Source organism: Labrus mixtus, chromosome 17 (genome assembly GCF_963584025.1).
Source record: "Labrus mixtus chromosome 17, fLabMix1.1, whole genome shotgun sequence".
Taxonomy (NCBI): Eukaryota; Metazoa; Chordata; class Actinopteri; order Labriformes; family Labridae; genus Labrus; species Labrus mixtus.
This window is the reverse complement of record NC_083628.1, coordinates 24986940-25002159: the sequence shown is the minus strand read 5'-3', so window position 1 is coordinate 25002159 and position 15220 is coordinate 24986940. Positions and strand designations below refer to the sequence as shown.

The 15220-nt window shown below is 40.3% G+C and overlaps 2 protein-coding genes across 2 annotated transcripts in view; one reads left to right on the top strand and one right to left on the bottom strand.

Annotated features, from left to right (window-relative positions):
* Window positions 1-15220, top strand: part of si:busm1-57f23.1 (uncharacterized protein LOC368621 homolog) — a 270341-nt gene that overhangs the window by 184013 nt on the left and 71108 nt on the right. The gene's annotated exons all lie outside the window — the stretch shown is intronic.
* LOC132992632 (NLR family CARD domain-containing protein 3-like) lies at window positions 1235-7063 on the bottom strand. Its single transcript, XM_061062067.1, has 2 exons — window positions 6859-7063; window positions 1235-2812 (listed from the first exon to the last, which is right to left on the bottom strand). Exons 1-2 carry the CDS (start codon window positions 6905-6907, stop codon window positions 1323-1325), a joined length of 1539 nt encoding a protein of 512 aa, XP_060918050.1. The 5' UTR covers window positions 6908-7063; the 3' UTR covers window positions 1235-1322.

The window sequence follows — 15220 nt, the reverse complement described above, 5'->3', positions numbered from 1 at the left end:
TGTGTGTGTGTGTGTGTGTGTGTGTGTATGTGTGTGTGTGTGTGTGTGTGTGTGTGTGTGTGTGTGTGTGTATGTGTGTGTGTGTGTGTGTGTAGTGTCGGACACGCTCCGCTGATGGCATGCACACAGCTCTGTGGCGTGAACGTTTGTCTCTGTCGCTGATTGTCACTGCGTTGTTGTTAATTAAGAAAACAATAAAATAAGTTTGAATAAATTACTTAAAACTTTCCTTTTTGATAAATCTTATAGTTAGGGCTGCTGCTGGTGTAGACCAGCTCTTAGTTATGCTGCTATAGGCTTAGACTACGAGGGGAACTGGTGCCTTGAGCTCCTCTCTCTCTCCTCTCTCTCTCTCTCTCTCTCTCTCCGTTTCTCTCTCCCTCTCTCTTTCTTTCTCTCCCTCTCTCTCCCTCTCTCCCTCTCTCTCTCCCTCTCTCTCTTTCTCTCTCCCTCTCTCTTTCTTTCTCTCCCTCTCTCTCTCTCTTTCTCTCTCCCTTTCTCTTTCTTTCTCTCCCTCTCTCTCTCTCCCTCTCTCTTTCTCTTTCCCTCTCTCTCTCTTTCTCTCTCCCTTTCTCTTTCTTTCTCTCCCTCTCTCTCTCCCTCTCTCTTTCTCTTTCCCTCTCTCTTTCTCTCTCTCTCTCCCTCTCTCTTTCTTTCTTTCTCTCCCTCTCTCTCTCTCTTATCTCTCTCTCTCTCCCTCTCTCTAAAAGTAAAGTCTTTTTACCTGCTCTTTTGTAATATTGAAATAAGAGTAAAGTCTTTGACCTGCTGTTTTTGTAAAGCGTCTTGAGATGACACTTGTTATGAACTGGTGCTATACAAATAAAAATTGATTTATTGATACTAGGCATATTTGCGAGGTGAGAGCTAAAATGAGATGTTTCCTCATTTCACACTTTTTTGCTAGATTTGACACATTGCATTATGTGTGGTGAAGTGACTCAACGTGCGGTCACCGCTGAAATCTTGTTTTACCGCGATTATTCATTTATGCGGTTACCACGACAGCCCTAGTTGTAATGGTAATAACATTTATTGTAACAATAATCACTATTGTTATTACTGACACTAATAATATTTTTAAAAAAAAACAGTAAATGTAGGGATTATTATGAAACAAATGACCTGTGACCTTGAAGTTGGTAAACACTAGATCTACAAAAAGACATATTTTCACTCAGCATTTAAAGCAGCTCAAGAAAACTTATAACAAAATACAAGTGACTGAAGATAAACACTGTTTTCAAAAACCTAGATATTGTATAGTATATATTTGAAGAACTAAACGGCTTATTTTTACTCATATTTAATCATATCTGGACTTACTTTGCCTTTCTGCAGTTACTCACAGCTGGAATCAGTCTCAGTCGTCCCTGCTCTGATGTGATATACTTCCTCAGGTTCAGCTCATCCAGAACCTCCACTGACATCTGCAGTATGTAGGCCAGAGCAGAGCAGTGGATATCAGAGAGTCTCTCGAATCTGTTCTCTGACTTCAGGAACTCTTGGATCACCTGATGTACTGAGAGGTCGTTCATCTCCGTCAGACAGTGGAAGATGTTGATGCTTCTGTCAGGAGAGATATCATCACTGTTCATCTTCTTCAGGTTGTTGATGACTCTCGGGATCATTTCTGGACTGTTGTCTCTCCGACCCAGCAGGCCTCCTAAGAGTCTCTGGTTGGTCTCCAGAGAGAGGCCATGAAGGAAGCGAACAAACAGGTCCAGGTGACCGTTTTCACTTTTCAGGGATTTCTCCATGGTACTCCTCAGGAAGACATCCAGGGATAAGTCATCACTTTCAGGAGTTTGAAAAATGATGTTGCTGTCTTTAAGGAAAGCCTCTCTCTTCCTGTTTGTCAAACAGTGGAACATGTAGACTGCAGCCAGGAACTCCTGAACACTCAGATGAACAAAGCAGTAGATTGTTTTCTGGAAGATCACACACTCTGTTTTGAAGATCTCTGTACAAACTCCTGAGTACACAGGGGCCTCTGTGACATTAAGACCACACTGCACCAGGTCTTCTTTATAGAACATGATGTTTCCATCCTCCAGATGTTCAAACGCCAGCCACCCCAGCTTCAGAAGAACTTCCCCGTCGGCCTCCATCAGCTCATGTGGACTTGTCTCACGTCCCTCACCATACTTGTTCTTCTTCCTCTTTGTCTGAACCAGCAGGAAGTGTGAGAACATGTCAGTCAGGGTCTTGGGCAGCTCTCCTCTCTGCTCTGTGCTCATCATGTGCTCCAGAACAGTGGCAGTGATCCAGCAGAAGACTCCAGAGTGAACTTCTGCACTGAGAAGGTTTTTCCAACACCAGCGATTTGTCAGAACCACTCTGATGGGGTTCTGTTGGTCAGGTTGAGCGTCTGTCTTTTGTTTCTGTTGGTCGGGTTGAGCTTCTGTCTTTTGGTTCTGTTGGTCGGGTTGAGCGTCTGTCTTTTGTTTCTGTTGGTCGGGTTGAGCGTCTGTCTTTTGGTTCTGTTGGTCGGGTTGAGCTTCTGTCTTTTGGTTCTGTTGGTCGGGTTGAGCTTCTGTCTTTTGGTTCTGTTGGTTGGGTAAGACTTTAAAGATGTCCTGACACTTGATTGGAGTCTCATGGAGGGTCTTCTTTTTAGAGTCTGTCTCAAGCTGTCTCACCTCATGTTGGGTGTTCACCTCTTCACTCTGTCCCTCTGTGATGTAGAGCTCAGTGTAGATCCTGTTGAGGAGGGTTCTACTTCCTGTTTCATCACTTCCTTCAGTCACATGTTCACATCTCTTCCTCAGACTGATCTTAAGTTCATCTGTAACCTCCTGCAGACCTCTATCTGCTGAAAGAGAAGAAACATATCCTGAGACTGGATTTATAAAATTATCAAATACACAATTTTCATTATTACACATTAAGCACACAACACAAAAACATCCGTGTAATAAATGTGTGCTGCTACAAGAGAAATAAAATATACTGAATATAAACTGACAGCAAGAATCAGATAAAATGTAAATGTTTCATTTAACTATATATCAATGAAAATACTAACTGCTTTGTCTTGTTTTTAGGCACAATGACTTCAGTCTTACTTATCACAGTGCTGGACTGACTGGATATCTGCAGTCCTCGTCTTATTTTAGATCGTTCTCCACACTGGGGACAGGAGGACTCCAGCCACGGGGTGCACAGTTTTACTTGACAGGGAGTAGACTGGTCCCAGTATGAGGTGAGGCACTGTCTACAGAACCAGTGTCCACATCTGGTAGAAACTGGATCTCTTAGGACACACTGACACAAAGCACAGCTGGACAGCTGCTCCTCCACAGAAACAGACCCCTTTGTTATTCTGTGGAGATAAGGGAAATCATAAAGCTATGAAAACTGAGACTGACATTTAAAAACCAGTGGTGGACTAAATCAAATAAAGCCACAAAAAGCAATGTTTTAAAAAGGTGTGCCCTGTCCTCCGCAGTGAGCATGTGCAGAAGTCTGTCTGTGTAACCATAGAGTCTACCATCTGAGTCCAATAACTGACCTACAAGTGTGATGTTATTTTCAACCAGTTTTCAAAAAACATATTAACTTATTGTTCCAGATGTAATATCTGAGAGTTGGGACCTGTTAATGATTTAAATAATTCAGGTAGTATTTGTTTCATGTTAAGATGAAGTACTATCCACAATAAATTGCTTAATTTTTCCTCCAAAATCTGAGGCAATTTGATGTAGAATATCATTGTGCAAGTGAGTGAGAGAGCTGAAAATAGCATGATTACAATAAGGTTTATCTTCTTAACTTTGAATAGATGTTGATTACCTGAATACTGTACCTTTGTTGTCTGGGTAGTACTGTTGAATTTATAAATGTACTCTTACACACAGATGAATACAGAAAAATAGATGAGAACAAAAAAATGATTTAATGAATAACTGATATTTTCTCTCTTTCTTTGCCATCCTGAAGACCCCTCACTAAAAGTCCATGTTCTCCTGGATCCATGTCACATGCTCGAGCTTCTTCTGAATGACATTTCAACAGTTAAAGTTCTGGTGAGAGAAGATGGCCAGCAGATAAGACGGCAGTACATGAAGGAGCTCCACAGGCTTCAGGAGGAGGAAGAGGAGGGTTTGCACCTTGAAAGACTGTATTCATGCTTCAGCTGTTCAAATAAAAATAGATCTCCTCCAAACAACAATCAAACCATTTTCTTCTCATTTTAAAACCCTTTGTCCAGTTTAGATGGGAGAAGTTGATATTATGTGATATTGATCTGGGAAGACTACATTTCATTTTTAACTGTGTTTTTATTCACAAGTTATTGATCTTATTTACTCTCCATGTATCTTGATTTAAAAATGGGGCTGTGTTTAAGGGCAAATTTTGCAATGACTCTGTTCCATCCCATTTTCTGAAATTAACTACATTAGTATTTGGTAAAAAAAAATGTCAAAAGAAGACAAAGTTGTTTAAAAGTAGACTTCCTTCCCTTAGCTATTGAGTTGAGCATTAATGCACATTTAAGTCTTGTCATTTCAAATCTGAAATGTATACTCATAAGTAGACATAAAGGAGTGCATTTATATAGAAATATTTATTTAATCTGAAAAACTACATTCAAAAAGTCTGTTTTTACAGCAGAGATTAACATGTTTACAGCTTGGTACAAAACAAACAAATAGGTGTGATTAGCTCATGTCTCGATCGGCACACTGTACGAGGATCGTTTGATTTGATAAAGGATAAGAGTTATTCACAATAAGGCGTGTAGCTGACCAGCTTGACAGGCGGGTGCGGTGTAACGGTTTGTCAAGAGGTTTAAAACCCGCCTCAGCTCTCAGCCTGTGGGTGACATCACTCAGGCCATCCGGGGGAGACCTCCCTCGCTGCGAGCTGTTGAAGAGAAGCAACCGAAGTCCACCCCAGAAGAACATCACATACTTATTTACAGTAGTTTCATCAACAACGAAAAGAAAAAAGACACCAAAGCCCTCGTCTTTTATCGTTTAAAACAGACTTCTTATCCTTAAACATGTTCTTACACCCAAGTACTGATTTGTAACACAATGTGAGAATTTAAATGTAAAGATTAACCTCAAAATGTTTCTTACATGTTATGATAAAACTTTGCTAATGTATTGCTCTGCTAACCCTGACAAAGTCTAGTAACTGCTCTGACAAATAACTAATAACCATAATTGTATATTTAAAAAAGTGTAGTTTTAAGACTTTAATTAAATATTTGGGTTGAAGATAATTAGTTGTAACTGTGTTGTAGAAAAGGTAAATGTTAACTTACTGTTTATAGAGTATTCTCAGGACGAGCGAAAAGCCGTAGGGGATAATAGCAGCCTAGCTGTTAGCTATGCTGTGAAGTGGACTGCTAACGTTGAACTGAATGGGCGGAGTTAAGTCCCGCCGGTCCCACACTTAGCATGTGCAGGAGCTGTGTCATGAGTTAAAAAAATAAGTACCGTAAAATCCGAAATATAAGTTGCACTGGTATAAGACGCGTTGTGTTTTTGAAGGTCTCTCAGAGAGAAAATAAAGTTTACACTGTCTTCCTGCATGACAGTTTTTTATTGTGTTCAGCGAAGTCCAAAACCTGCAGTTACTGTTCAGCTCTGTCACCCTTTTAGTCTGTTTTCTCTTTGTGGAGTTTGCTCTCCTACCAGCTACAGTACGGTAGTCGAGCTCTCAGCCTGCTGGGAAAGTTGTGAAGCAGAGACCCCTAGCTTGCGAGCTCTCTGCCCGACTCTGCTTGTTTCTCTTTAACTTTAATAAAGGACTCTTTCAATCAAAAGAGCATTCAACAAGGTTTATTTATGGAACAATATCCTACAGTTTTCTGTAAATTAATTATTATGACCTCTTGAGGGAAAAGTTTTGAAAAAGTAGCGCAGCCAGACTGGTCTGTGTCGCTGTCTTTCCCAGAACAGCGTGCAATCAGCTCTTAATACATTGAGGGCCTGATTTACTAAGGTCCCAAGTAAAGAGGACTAAATTGTGTGTAACACTGGTCTCCTGGGTTAGCACGTTCTTTTCAAAGACACCGTCACAATCACCTCAGTTTTTGTCAGGCTTGGTAAATCACAACACGTGTACTAACTTAACTTATTTGCATTTTCTCCTTTCTAGGGCAGAAACGCCCCATATTGAATATTCATTAAGTCAAACGTACTAAATGGTCAATGCGTGTTGTTTTGTTCATATGAAAGATTCAATCCTCACTGCGCGCCATTAGTAGATCAGTTAACACATTTTTGTTGGTGGTATCAAGTTTGCACACGTTTTAAGACACACAAACTTTTAGTAAATCAGGCCCAATGAATGGGGATGGTTTTTTAATCGCGTCCGGTCGCACGCAGTGATGGTGACTTCTGCACCCGCGGTAATGATGGCTCATGTGTCAACATTTTATACTGGTATATTAGTAAGACCCAGCCAACTTTTAAGATGAAAAAAAACAGGTATTAAAAGTGCATCTTACACCGGATTTTACGATACATGTAGTCATGTTAGAAAACATTAAAAAAGACAAACAAAGAGTGGACACAACAGAAAAAATGATTCAAAGAAAACGGTCACAGCAGATCTCACTAAACTTCAGGATCAGTTTAAAAGACTACTTCCTGCAGAATCACAGAGAAGACGACTAGATACACAACCAAAGAGTCAATACTGAAATCATATTATCTTATCTATAAACATATAATACATATATATAATCCTTAGTATGTTGTTATGAGTTCAGTGACTTTCTCTGTATGATCACTGTGTGCAGGTTGATGATTAAAAACAAGAAAATCAACACATTATGGTGTTCAGGACTTTTTTTTTTTTTTAGCTTGACAGTTTGGTGATTAAAAAAAGTTCTCTTACTGTGGATCTGAGGGTCCTGGTTCATTACTGAAGGCTGGAGGAGGACCATTAGACCGGTCACTCTTCATAGAGAGACAGCTGGACAGAGGAGACTCTGCTCTGTCCTCCTCTTTGTCTCCTCGATCACTCATCTTCTGATCTCCAGATTGATCAGAGGACAATAAAAGACATTCATGCAGGTAAAACAACCTGAGGACAAAATAACAAACAGTCGAAAGACGTTCAACTTTGAGAACAGCGCCACGCTGATCAATGTCACTTCTCCCTCACCGACCAATCAAACTCAAGAAGGGGCGGGACTTCTGATATCAGATTTGTCGATAACAAAGCGATGATGGAGGAGACGCTGGTCTGACTCGTCTTTTGGAGGGAACAGTTTGCAGGTGTAGAGCTGCTGCTGACATCAGGACATGACTCCTTTACATCGTCCTCATGTTTTCTTGGTGATATTTATTTGATTTAAAGAAAATATGAAACACATGGAGCTAAAACACACCTTACGGACATTACAGAGGGAAGCAGAAGTTAACTTTTGTAATCTAGCAACAAGGAGCGCTGGTGAGAAGCGCTCTGAAACAAAGGTTGTGAACACGATATAACACGCATTCTATTTCCGACAAACACTTCACACTAAAAGTTCCTGGCTTTTATTGTGAAGCAGCTAGAAAATGGGATATTTTTCAACAGAAGCAAATGACTGTAACTCAGACGTTTGAAATACAAACGCAGAGGAAAGGAACCTGACAGATTCAGTTAGAAGCTACAACGTCCTGAGGAGAAAACACACAGTGACTTAAAAATATCTTTCTAAATGAAACTCAGTTTCCAGCAGAAACCTTTATGACTGTGATGGCTCTCCTCATATAAGCTCATATTCTTTTAAAACAATATATCCATTATCTTACCTCTCAGTCGAGGTTTCATTTCAGCTTCATCAGCCTTTGAGGACATAGCCCAAAAATAATAAACTAAAACAAACTTTTTTTCTGTTTATGAGTGAGACATGTCAGTATTTTATTTAATAGTTGATAGCCTATTTCTTGAATACTATAAGCCTTGATTATTATGTTACACATCATTACATTGTGCTGCCAGTTAAAATAAAGTGGCAGGTAAGAAATGTAAGACTGGTACCTGCCAAGCACCAAATGCGGGTAGATTTTCCATTTGGTAAGTTGATTTCCAGTGGTGTAGTTGAGGGTATACGCAGGTCAAGTGTATAGGTATACCCACTTATTTTCCAGTCTGCATAGGGTATCCTCACTTCCCTCTGATTCACACCATTTATTGATTGACATCATTCAGTAGTATGCAGCATTTTTTTCCCCAGGGTTGGTGAAGGGATGATCCTCCCTACTGCCTAAAAAGTGTAAGACTGGTAGATTTTTGAATCCAGCAGTCACAGGGGCACGTAGGTGAAAAAGGTAATCACCAACCGTGGTATAAAACAAAGTCCTTCATGCCTGTAGGGTTAAAACCTTCTCATAAAACAGACCTCATTCAGTCACAACATTTTACTAGGTTGCAGTATTTTGTTGTGACTGCTTGAAGAGGTGGAGAAAATATTTCCTATTAAATTTAAAACTCAGTCATTCTCTGGACTTCATTTAACGTGAGAGAAAACCATTAACAGCTCAGACCGCAGGAGTCCTGACAAACAGGAAACAATACGAGAGAAACTCAGTAGTTAGGATCAGATAGCTTGGTGTGTGTGAGTGAGTGTGTGTGTGTGTGTGTGTGTGAGTGTGTGTGTGAGTGTGTGAGTGTGCGTGCGTGCGTGCGTGTGTGTGTGTGCGTGTGTGTGTGTGAGTGTGCGTGCGTGCGTGCGTGCGTGTGTGTGTACACAAAATGTATTTTGAAAAGAAGTAGTCCACATTCACAGAGCTGATCCTGCACTGTATCTGATCAGTTTTAAAGTATTACTCAGCATGAACCTGCTTCATTTGTCCTTCTGCTCTGTCGACTCAAAATGGAGCCTAAGCTCTGACTCACAGAACACTTAAACTTTGGTTTCTTGGTAACCCATATCAGCTCAGATTTTCTCCTCCCCTTCTTGTTATTTCCTGGAACTGAAACAGTGATGACTTTTGTTAGTTCAGGTTTCTTGGTGATCGTCTCCCTCTGCTGGAATCAAAGTAAAAAGCATTAATCCAAGCTAACTAGGTTTAGCAAACTAAACAAAGTGAGCTGGGATCATCTTCAGCAATGGTTGTGGTTTTCAGACCGTTAAAGACTTAGTTAATAACAATCAATGTCCTTCTTTTACCTCTTTGAATCTGATAACTTAGACCCTATGCTGCTTTGTTTTTGGGTTTGATCCCTTTGTTACTATGGCAACAATAATGCTCACTAAATCCCAGTGACAGTTTGGTTTGTGTAGGGAACATCAGCCCCACATGTATAACCAGTGGCACATTTAGTCATTTGCATCTTTTGGGCAAATGTGGTGTTTCTAAACGGATGGGTCGGGACACAAAACTGGGTCTCAGAGCCTTTTTCAGTTGGAACCGAATGTTATTCACAAGTAATTAACAAATTGGAAAAGGTCGGATACAATTATTATTTTTATGAGGGCTGGGCACGTTAACGCGTTATTTTCGCGTTAACTCATTAATTAATTATCGCCGACAATTATTTTATCTCGCATTAACGCAGTTTTTATTATTGTAAAAGTCTGTTGCTCACTGGCTTTTATTTTGTAAAATTCCATCATGAGCGAGCCTAGTATGTTGCTTACTGCTGCGCATGTCTGCTGCGGCGCTCACAGGAAACAGGAAACAGTCAGAAAATAACTGGCGGATAATCAAGCATGGAGAAGTGTACAGAACTTTTACATGGCCATTTTCATTTTAAAGTTCTTCCAGACGGCGCAGTCGACAGAGCCAAAGTTATTTGTAACCACTGCGAAGTTGAATTTTCTTACCAGCGGAGTACTTCCAGTCTGAAATACCACCTAAATGCAATACACTCAGTTGATACCAGCAAATCATTCAACAAAACAAACAGTGGAGCGAGGCTTCGGCAGACTACGTTAGATGCAGTGTGTGGGAGAAGTATAGATAAACAAAGACAAGAGAAGCTAACAAATGCTATAGCGAAGTGGATAGCTACAGCCTGCAGGCCGATTAGTGTTGTAGAAGACGTCGGTCTGAGAAACATTCTCAGAATCGCAACAAATGACGGCAGGTATGAGATTCCCTCAAGACGCACCATCACAAGAAGAATACACGAGTTGTATGAAAAGGAGAGGACTGCAAAAGAGACAACTTTACAACGTGCACCCTCTGTTGCTCTCACTGGGGACCACTGGACATCACTGGGTAACCATAATTATTTCGGAGTTACAGCGCATTTTATTGATGAACAGTGGGAGCTGCATTCACATGCTCTAACAGTAATGAAAACAGAGGAGAGACATTTTGCTGAAACGTGCACGGAACACTTTATGCAAGTTGCACAGCAGTGGAATGTGTCAAATAAAGTCACCACACTTAGCACAGATAGTGCAAGAAACATGATCGCTGCTGCGAGACATCTGCCTTTTGAACATGTCCCCTGCTTCGCGCACAGTCTCCAGCGTTCTGTCACAGTATCTCTGCATAACAGTGCGTTTGACAATGTCCTGGCCAAGTGCAGAAAAGTTGTGGGGCACTTTAAACACAGTCCAGCAAATGCTGCAGAATTAGAGCAAAAACAAGTTGAACATGGACAAAAGAAGGAGTCACTTGTGCAAGACGTTCCAACCAGATGGAATTCAACTCTGGGCATGATAAAAAGCATCCACAGAAACGAACAGCCACTGAGGGATGTCCTCAGTGGCTGTCGCAGGTATGTTTTACATCATATTTCTTACTATCCTGTCTGAGTGCATGTAAGAGAGAAATAGTGTGTATATGTGTGTGTGAAAAATGTAAATGCAGCATGAATATGTAGAGGATATTTTTGTGTATAAGTAAATGCAATTTATTTTGACTCAAGTGGAGTTTATTTTCTGTTGCAGGTATGTGACAGAACTTTTGGGAGGAGAAAAGTATGTCTCATGCTCTGTGGCTCTACCTGCTTTTTGCCATCTCTCTCGGGTGATGGAGAGCTCAGATGATGACCCTGCCTATGTGACCAAGTTCAAGTCTACATTCAGAAAAGACCTGGAGACACGCAAGGACAATGCCAACATTGCATATCTGAAGATTGCTACTGCATTGGTCCCTAGATTCAAGGACCTCAAGTGTATACCCAGAGCTGAGAGGAGTGAGGTGTGGGCCTTAGTCACCAACTTAGTTAAGGAACAGATGGTTGTTGCAGAGAAACCTGTGGAAGAAAAAACATCAGAGCCACCAAAGAAAAAGTTAACCCTATTGGCTAATTCATCTGAGTCTGATTCTGAACAGGAAGACGACTCAATTGAGAACAGTGTGCGTTGATACAGAGCAGAGCCCACCATCAGTTCAGAGTCCTGTCCATTAGAGTGGTGGTCCAAACATGCAGACTCACACAGCAGGCTGGCCTCTTATGCACAGAAGTACTTAGCTACACATTCAACATCCGTACCCTGTGAAAGGTTGTTTTCTCTTGCTGGTCATATTGTACAGAAGAAGAGAGCTTCTTTATCATCTGAAAATGTAAATAATCTTGTATGTCTTAGCAACTGGCTTCGTGCAGAGGAGTAAAAAAGTCAAGTTCTAGGAATTGACAAACTGCACTGAAAGTGTTTCCTGGTTCTTTTTTGACTGAGATTCTCATTTTTTATAACAAACAGGATAACATTAATGCCCTGGCAGTGGCAATAACCTTTAGTTTTGTATTTGTTTTGATTTCATTGTTTAAGTTGAGATTTACACTAAATACTTTATTTAACTGCTACTGTTTTTAAAAAAATGCTTATGTTAAAGTGTTTGCACAGCAAATGTTATGTTATCGTTCATGGCAGTGCATTTAAAATAAAAGTGCACTTTATACTACTTTTTAATTTATTAAGTCAAATTCTAGGAATTGACAAACTACACTGACAAACTGCACTGTTTTCTGGTTCTTTTGTTGAGTAAGCTTTTCCAAGGGAAATCTAGTGGACTTTACTTTACAGACTAGTCCCCTGCACAGTAAATCCCTGCAGTGAACTTTTTTTGTGCTAAACCTCACTCTAACAGGGACATTTGGTACTGAACATAGACTGGTTATGCTGCTCCCTGATAAAAGAAAAATGTTTCCGCTGTTACCTCAGAAATTGCCTGTTTTAATGTTATGATTGTGGCTCAGGAATTTACATTATGCCCTTGCAGTGGCAATAAGCTTTAGCTTTGTATTTATTTGCTTTGATTACATTGTTTAAGTTGAGAAGTACATTTACAATAAAAGTGCGCTATACACTACTTTTGAATTCATTATTGGATTTTGCGTATAACAATGCGATTAATCGTGATTAATCACAGGAACTCATGCGATTAACGCAATTAAAACTTTTAATTGTTGCCCAGCCCTAATTTTTATATAAATTCTGCTAGTATAAAGCCCAGTGGTTCAGACCATTGACAACATGAATTCTGATAAAAAAAAGAACATAACCAACATCAATAAAATGTCAAACATTATCAAAAGAAGAATAGAAGAAGTTAATCTAAGTGAATTAAACATTTATTTTGGCAAACATAGTTTGACTCAAATTCTACAGACACATTAAACCAAATGTTAACAAGTTTAAAAAAGTTGAAACACATCCAGCAACAATCAGAGTTTTTAAACACACTTAAAGTTAAATATCATCAATTTACACTCAGAAACCAGCAAACCGTCTGAGAATGTTTCCAGAGACTAACAGCAGTTTGGCTGCTTCAATAAATCATTCTGTAACCACTAACAGGACTTTCTGGGGGTCTGTTTAGACCAGTCTCCTCCTCTGCTGAACTGGCATACTGTAATGGAGGGAGATGTTATGGAGGAGCTGCTTGTTGATGAAATGAATACACTAACTGTAGCAGGCCAAAGACACCAAAGTAGTGGAGGATACCTGCGGTCACCATCTCCCTCCTCCTGTCAGCGTTACCACACAGCTCCTCGTCGCACCGTGGTTGTGTTGTAGTCTACGTTGTTAGTTTGACACCATACCACATGCTGCACACACCTCACACTCAGCCCACAGCCGGCACACTGACTCACTGACAAACACACCTCACTCTTGTTGTAAATGGTGGTTGCTGTTGGTACATTTTGTGTTCAACATTTGCACCGTTTAGTTCAACCTTCTGTTTCCCTTGTTTCAGGCCTTAAGAGCCAGCTCATGACAATATGAACAGTTCTCTTACTGCATGGTGGCATACAAGAAAGCATGTTTAGAAATCTCATTTCTGTCTCACTAGTTCTTCACTGAAGGATGAGGATCAACAGGCTGCCATACTTCATGCTGGAGATGTCTTTGGGTACTGACTATGGTCGCTGTGAACTGAATAAATCCAGGAAGTGAATTGTGAAGTGAAAAAAAGATTACGGATGACTAATGAGGGTTAATGGGTGGGGATTGAATATTGATGCTTCTGTGTCTCGTGGATGAATGATGATCAGCTCAAATAAACACCTCCTTGGCCCTCCAGTGGTGTGCATACAGCTCCATCTTTTCCCAAACATCTCACTGTCCTACAGTCCTGTTACGAATAGTATGCACTGACAAATGTTCTCTCCATCAAATCAGGTCCATTGTGATTCCATTCTCAAGTGAAGATAGAGACTTAGAAAAGGGACAAAGCTGACTTCATGGGAATGACAGTATGGTCAGAGGGAGAGAAGGGGTCTACATAGGAGTGATGGCAGTCTGGGCTTACTGTAGGTGGTATATTAAGGACATATCGGACATGTTGCTGCAGGAGATGGGGATTGAACCCCCAACCTTCCAGTTGAGAGACGACTGACTCTACCAACTGAGCCACAGCCACCCCCATTACTTGTTGTCAGCAAAAAAAGGCAGACTGGTGGAATACAAACTTCAAAATACACTAGTAATTATGTTCAATTATTAATAGATAAGTCCAGATAATTAACTAAGCCCATTCAAACAGATTCACATGTAGCCAGTCTGTCTCGACACTCAGTGTGCTACGAAAATGTCTCTGCGTTGTGTTGTGTATGGATGAGACGAAGACCAAAAACTTCCTTGCCAACTGGAGAAAATGTATTTTCACACCATCTGTGTAAAATAAAATACATTCAGTACAGCAACTTCATACCACTGGGCTTCAACATGCACACCTCTCCTCAGCGGGGTCTCAGGCTGTCTGACACAATGCATACGAGTGTGCTGTGACATTCTTTTATAAACGAGAACAAAAACTAAATCAAAAGTATAAATTGTATTTCAGCTTATTTCTTACTCAACAGTGGCAATTTTGTGTTTTTGTCAAAACCAAAAATGTAATTAAACAGCTAAACTAATCTTATACTGTACACTTCACGTTATATTTAAATAATAATATATTATTAAAATAACAAAATAGTTTGTGATCAAATATATACACATATATATCTGTAGACAACAAGAACAAAGAAAGAGCTCACATACCTGTGTAAAATAAAATACATTCAGTACAGCAACTTCATACGACTGGGCTTCAACATGCACACCTTTAAAGGGAAGGAGAAAATACAGCATGAGAAACCACACGGATGCTCTAGCTTAAAGTTCGCCTAATTATCATATAAAAAGTAAGTGCTGTACCACAAGTAAAACTCTTCAAATACATTAACCAACAGTTAACATGTTATTATTAGGGCCCGAAGCACTGACAAGTGGCCACGTGGCTCAGTTGGTAGAGTTGTCACCTCTCAACCAGAAGGTTGAGGGCTCAATCCCCAGCTGAGCAACATGTGCTCGGGCAAGACACCCAACCCTGAATTGCTCCCACCACCTCAGTGGTGGTGTATGAATGGGATTAGTTACCTCTGATGGATGATACTACAATCACTACCATCAGTGTGTGAAAAGGGTATGAATGGGTGGGTGTGACAGGTGGTGTAAAAGAGCTTTGAGTAGTCAGAAGACTAGAAAAGCACTATATAAGCTCAAGTCCATTTCCCATTTACAAGTGCATAGGACCCTCTTGAAACCCTAGTGATTATTATTAGGGCCCAAAGCACTGACAAGTGCGTCGGACCCTCGTGGAATGCAAATGATTATTATTTTTATTTTTATTCCGCCACTTTGCGGCCACTTTTGAGGGCCTGAACGTGCCCGAAAACTCAGCAAAATTTGCATAGTCAAATTTGATATTTTGGTGTTTTCATGAAAGAAGTTTGCAAATGAGCTCGACGGCGCCCCCTTTTGATTTTTACGAATAGGTTTTTTTACCTACATACATTAAATTTTTTTACATGTTAGAGC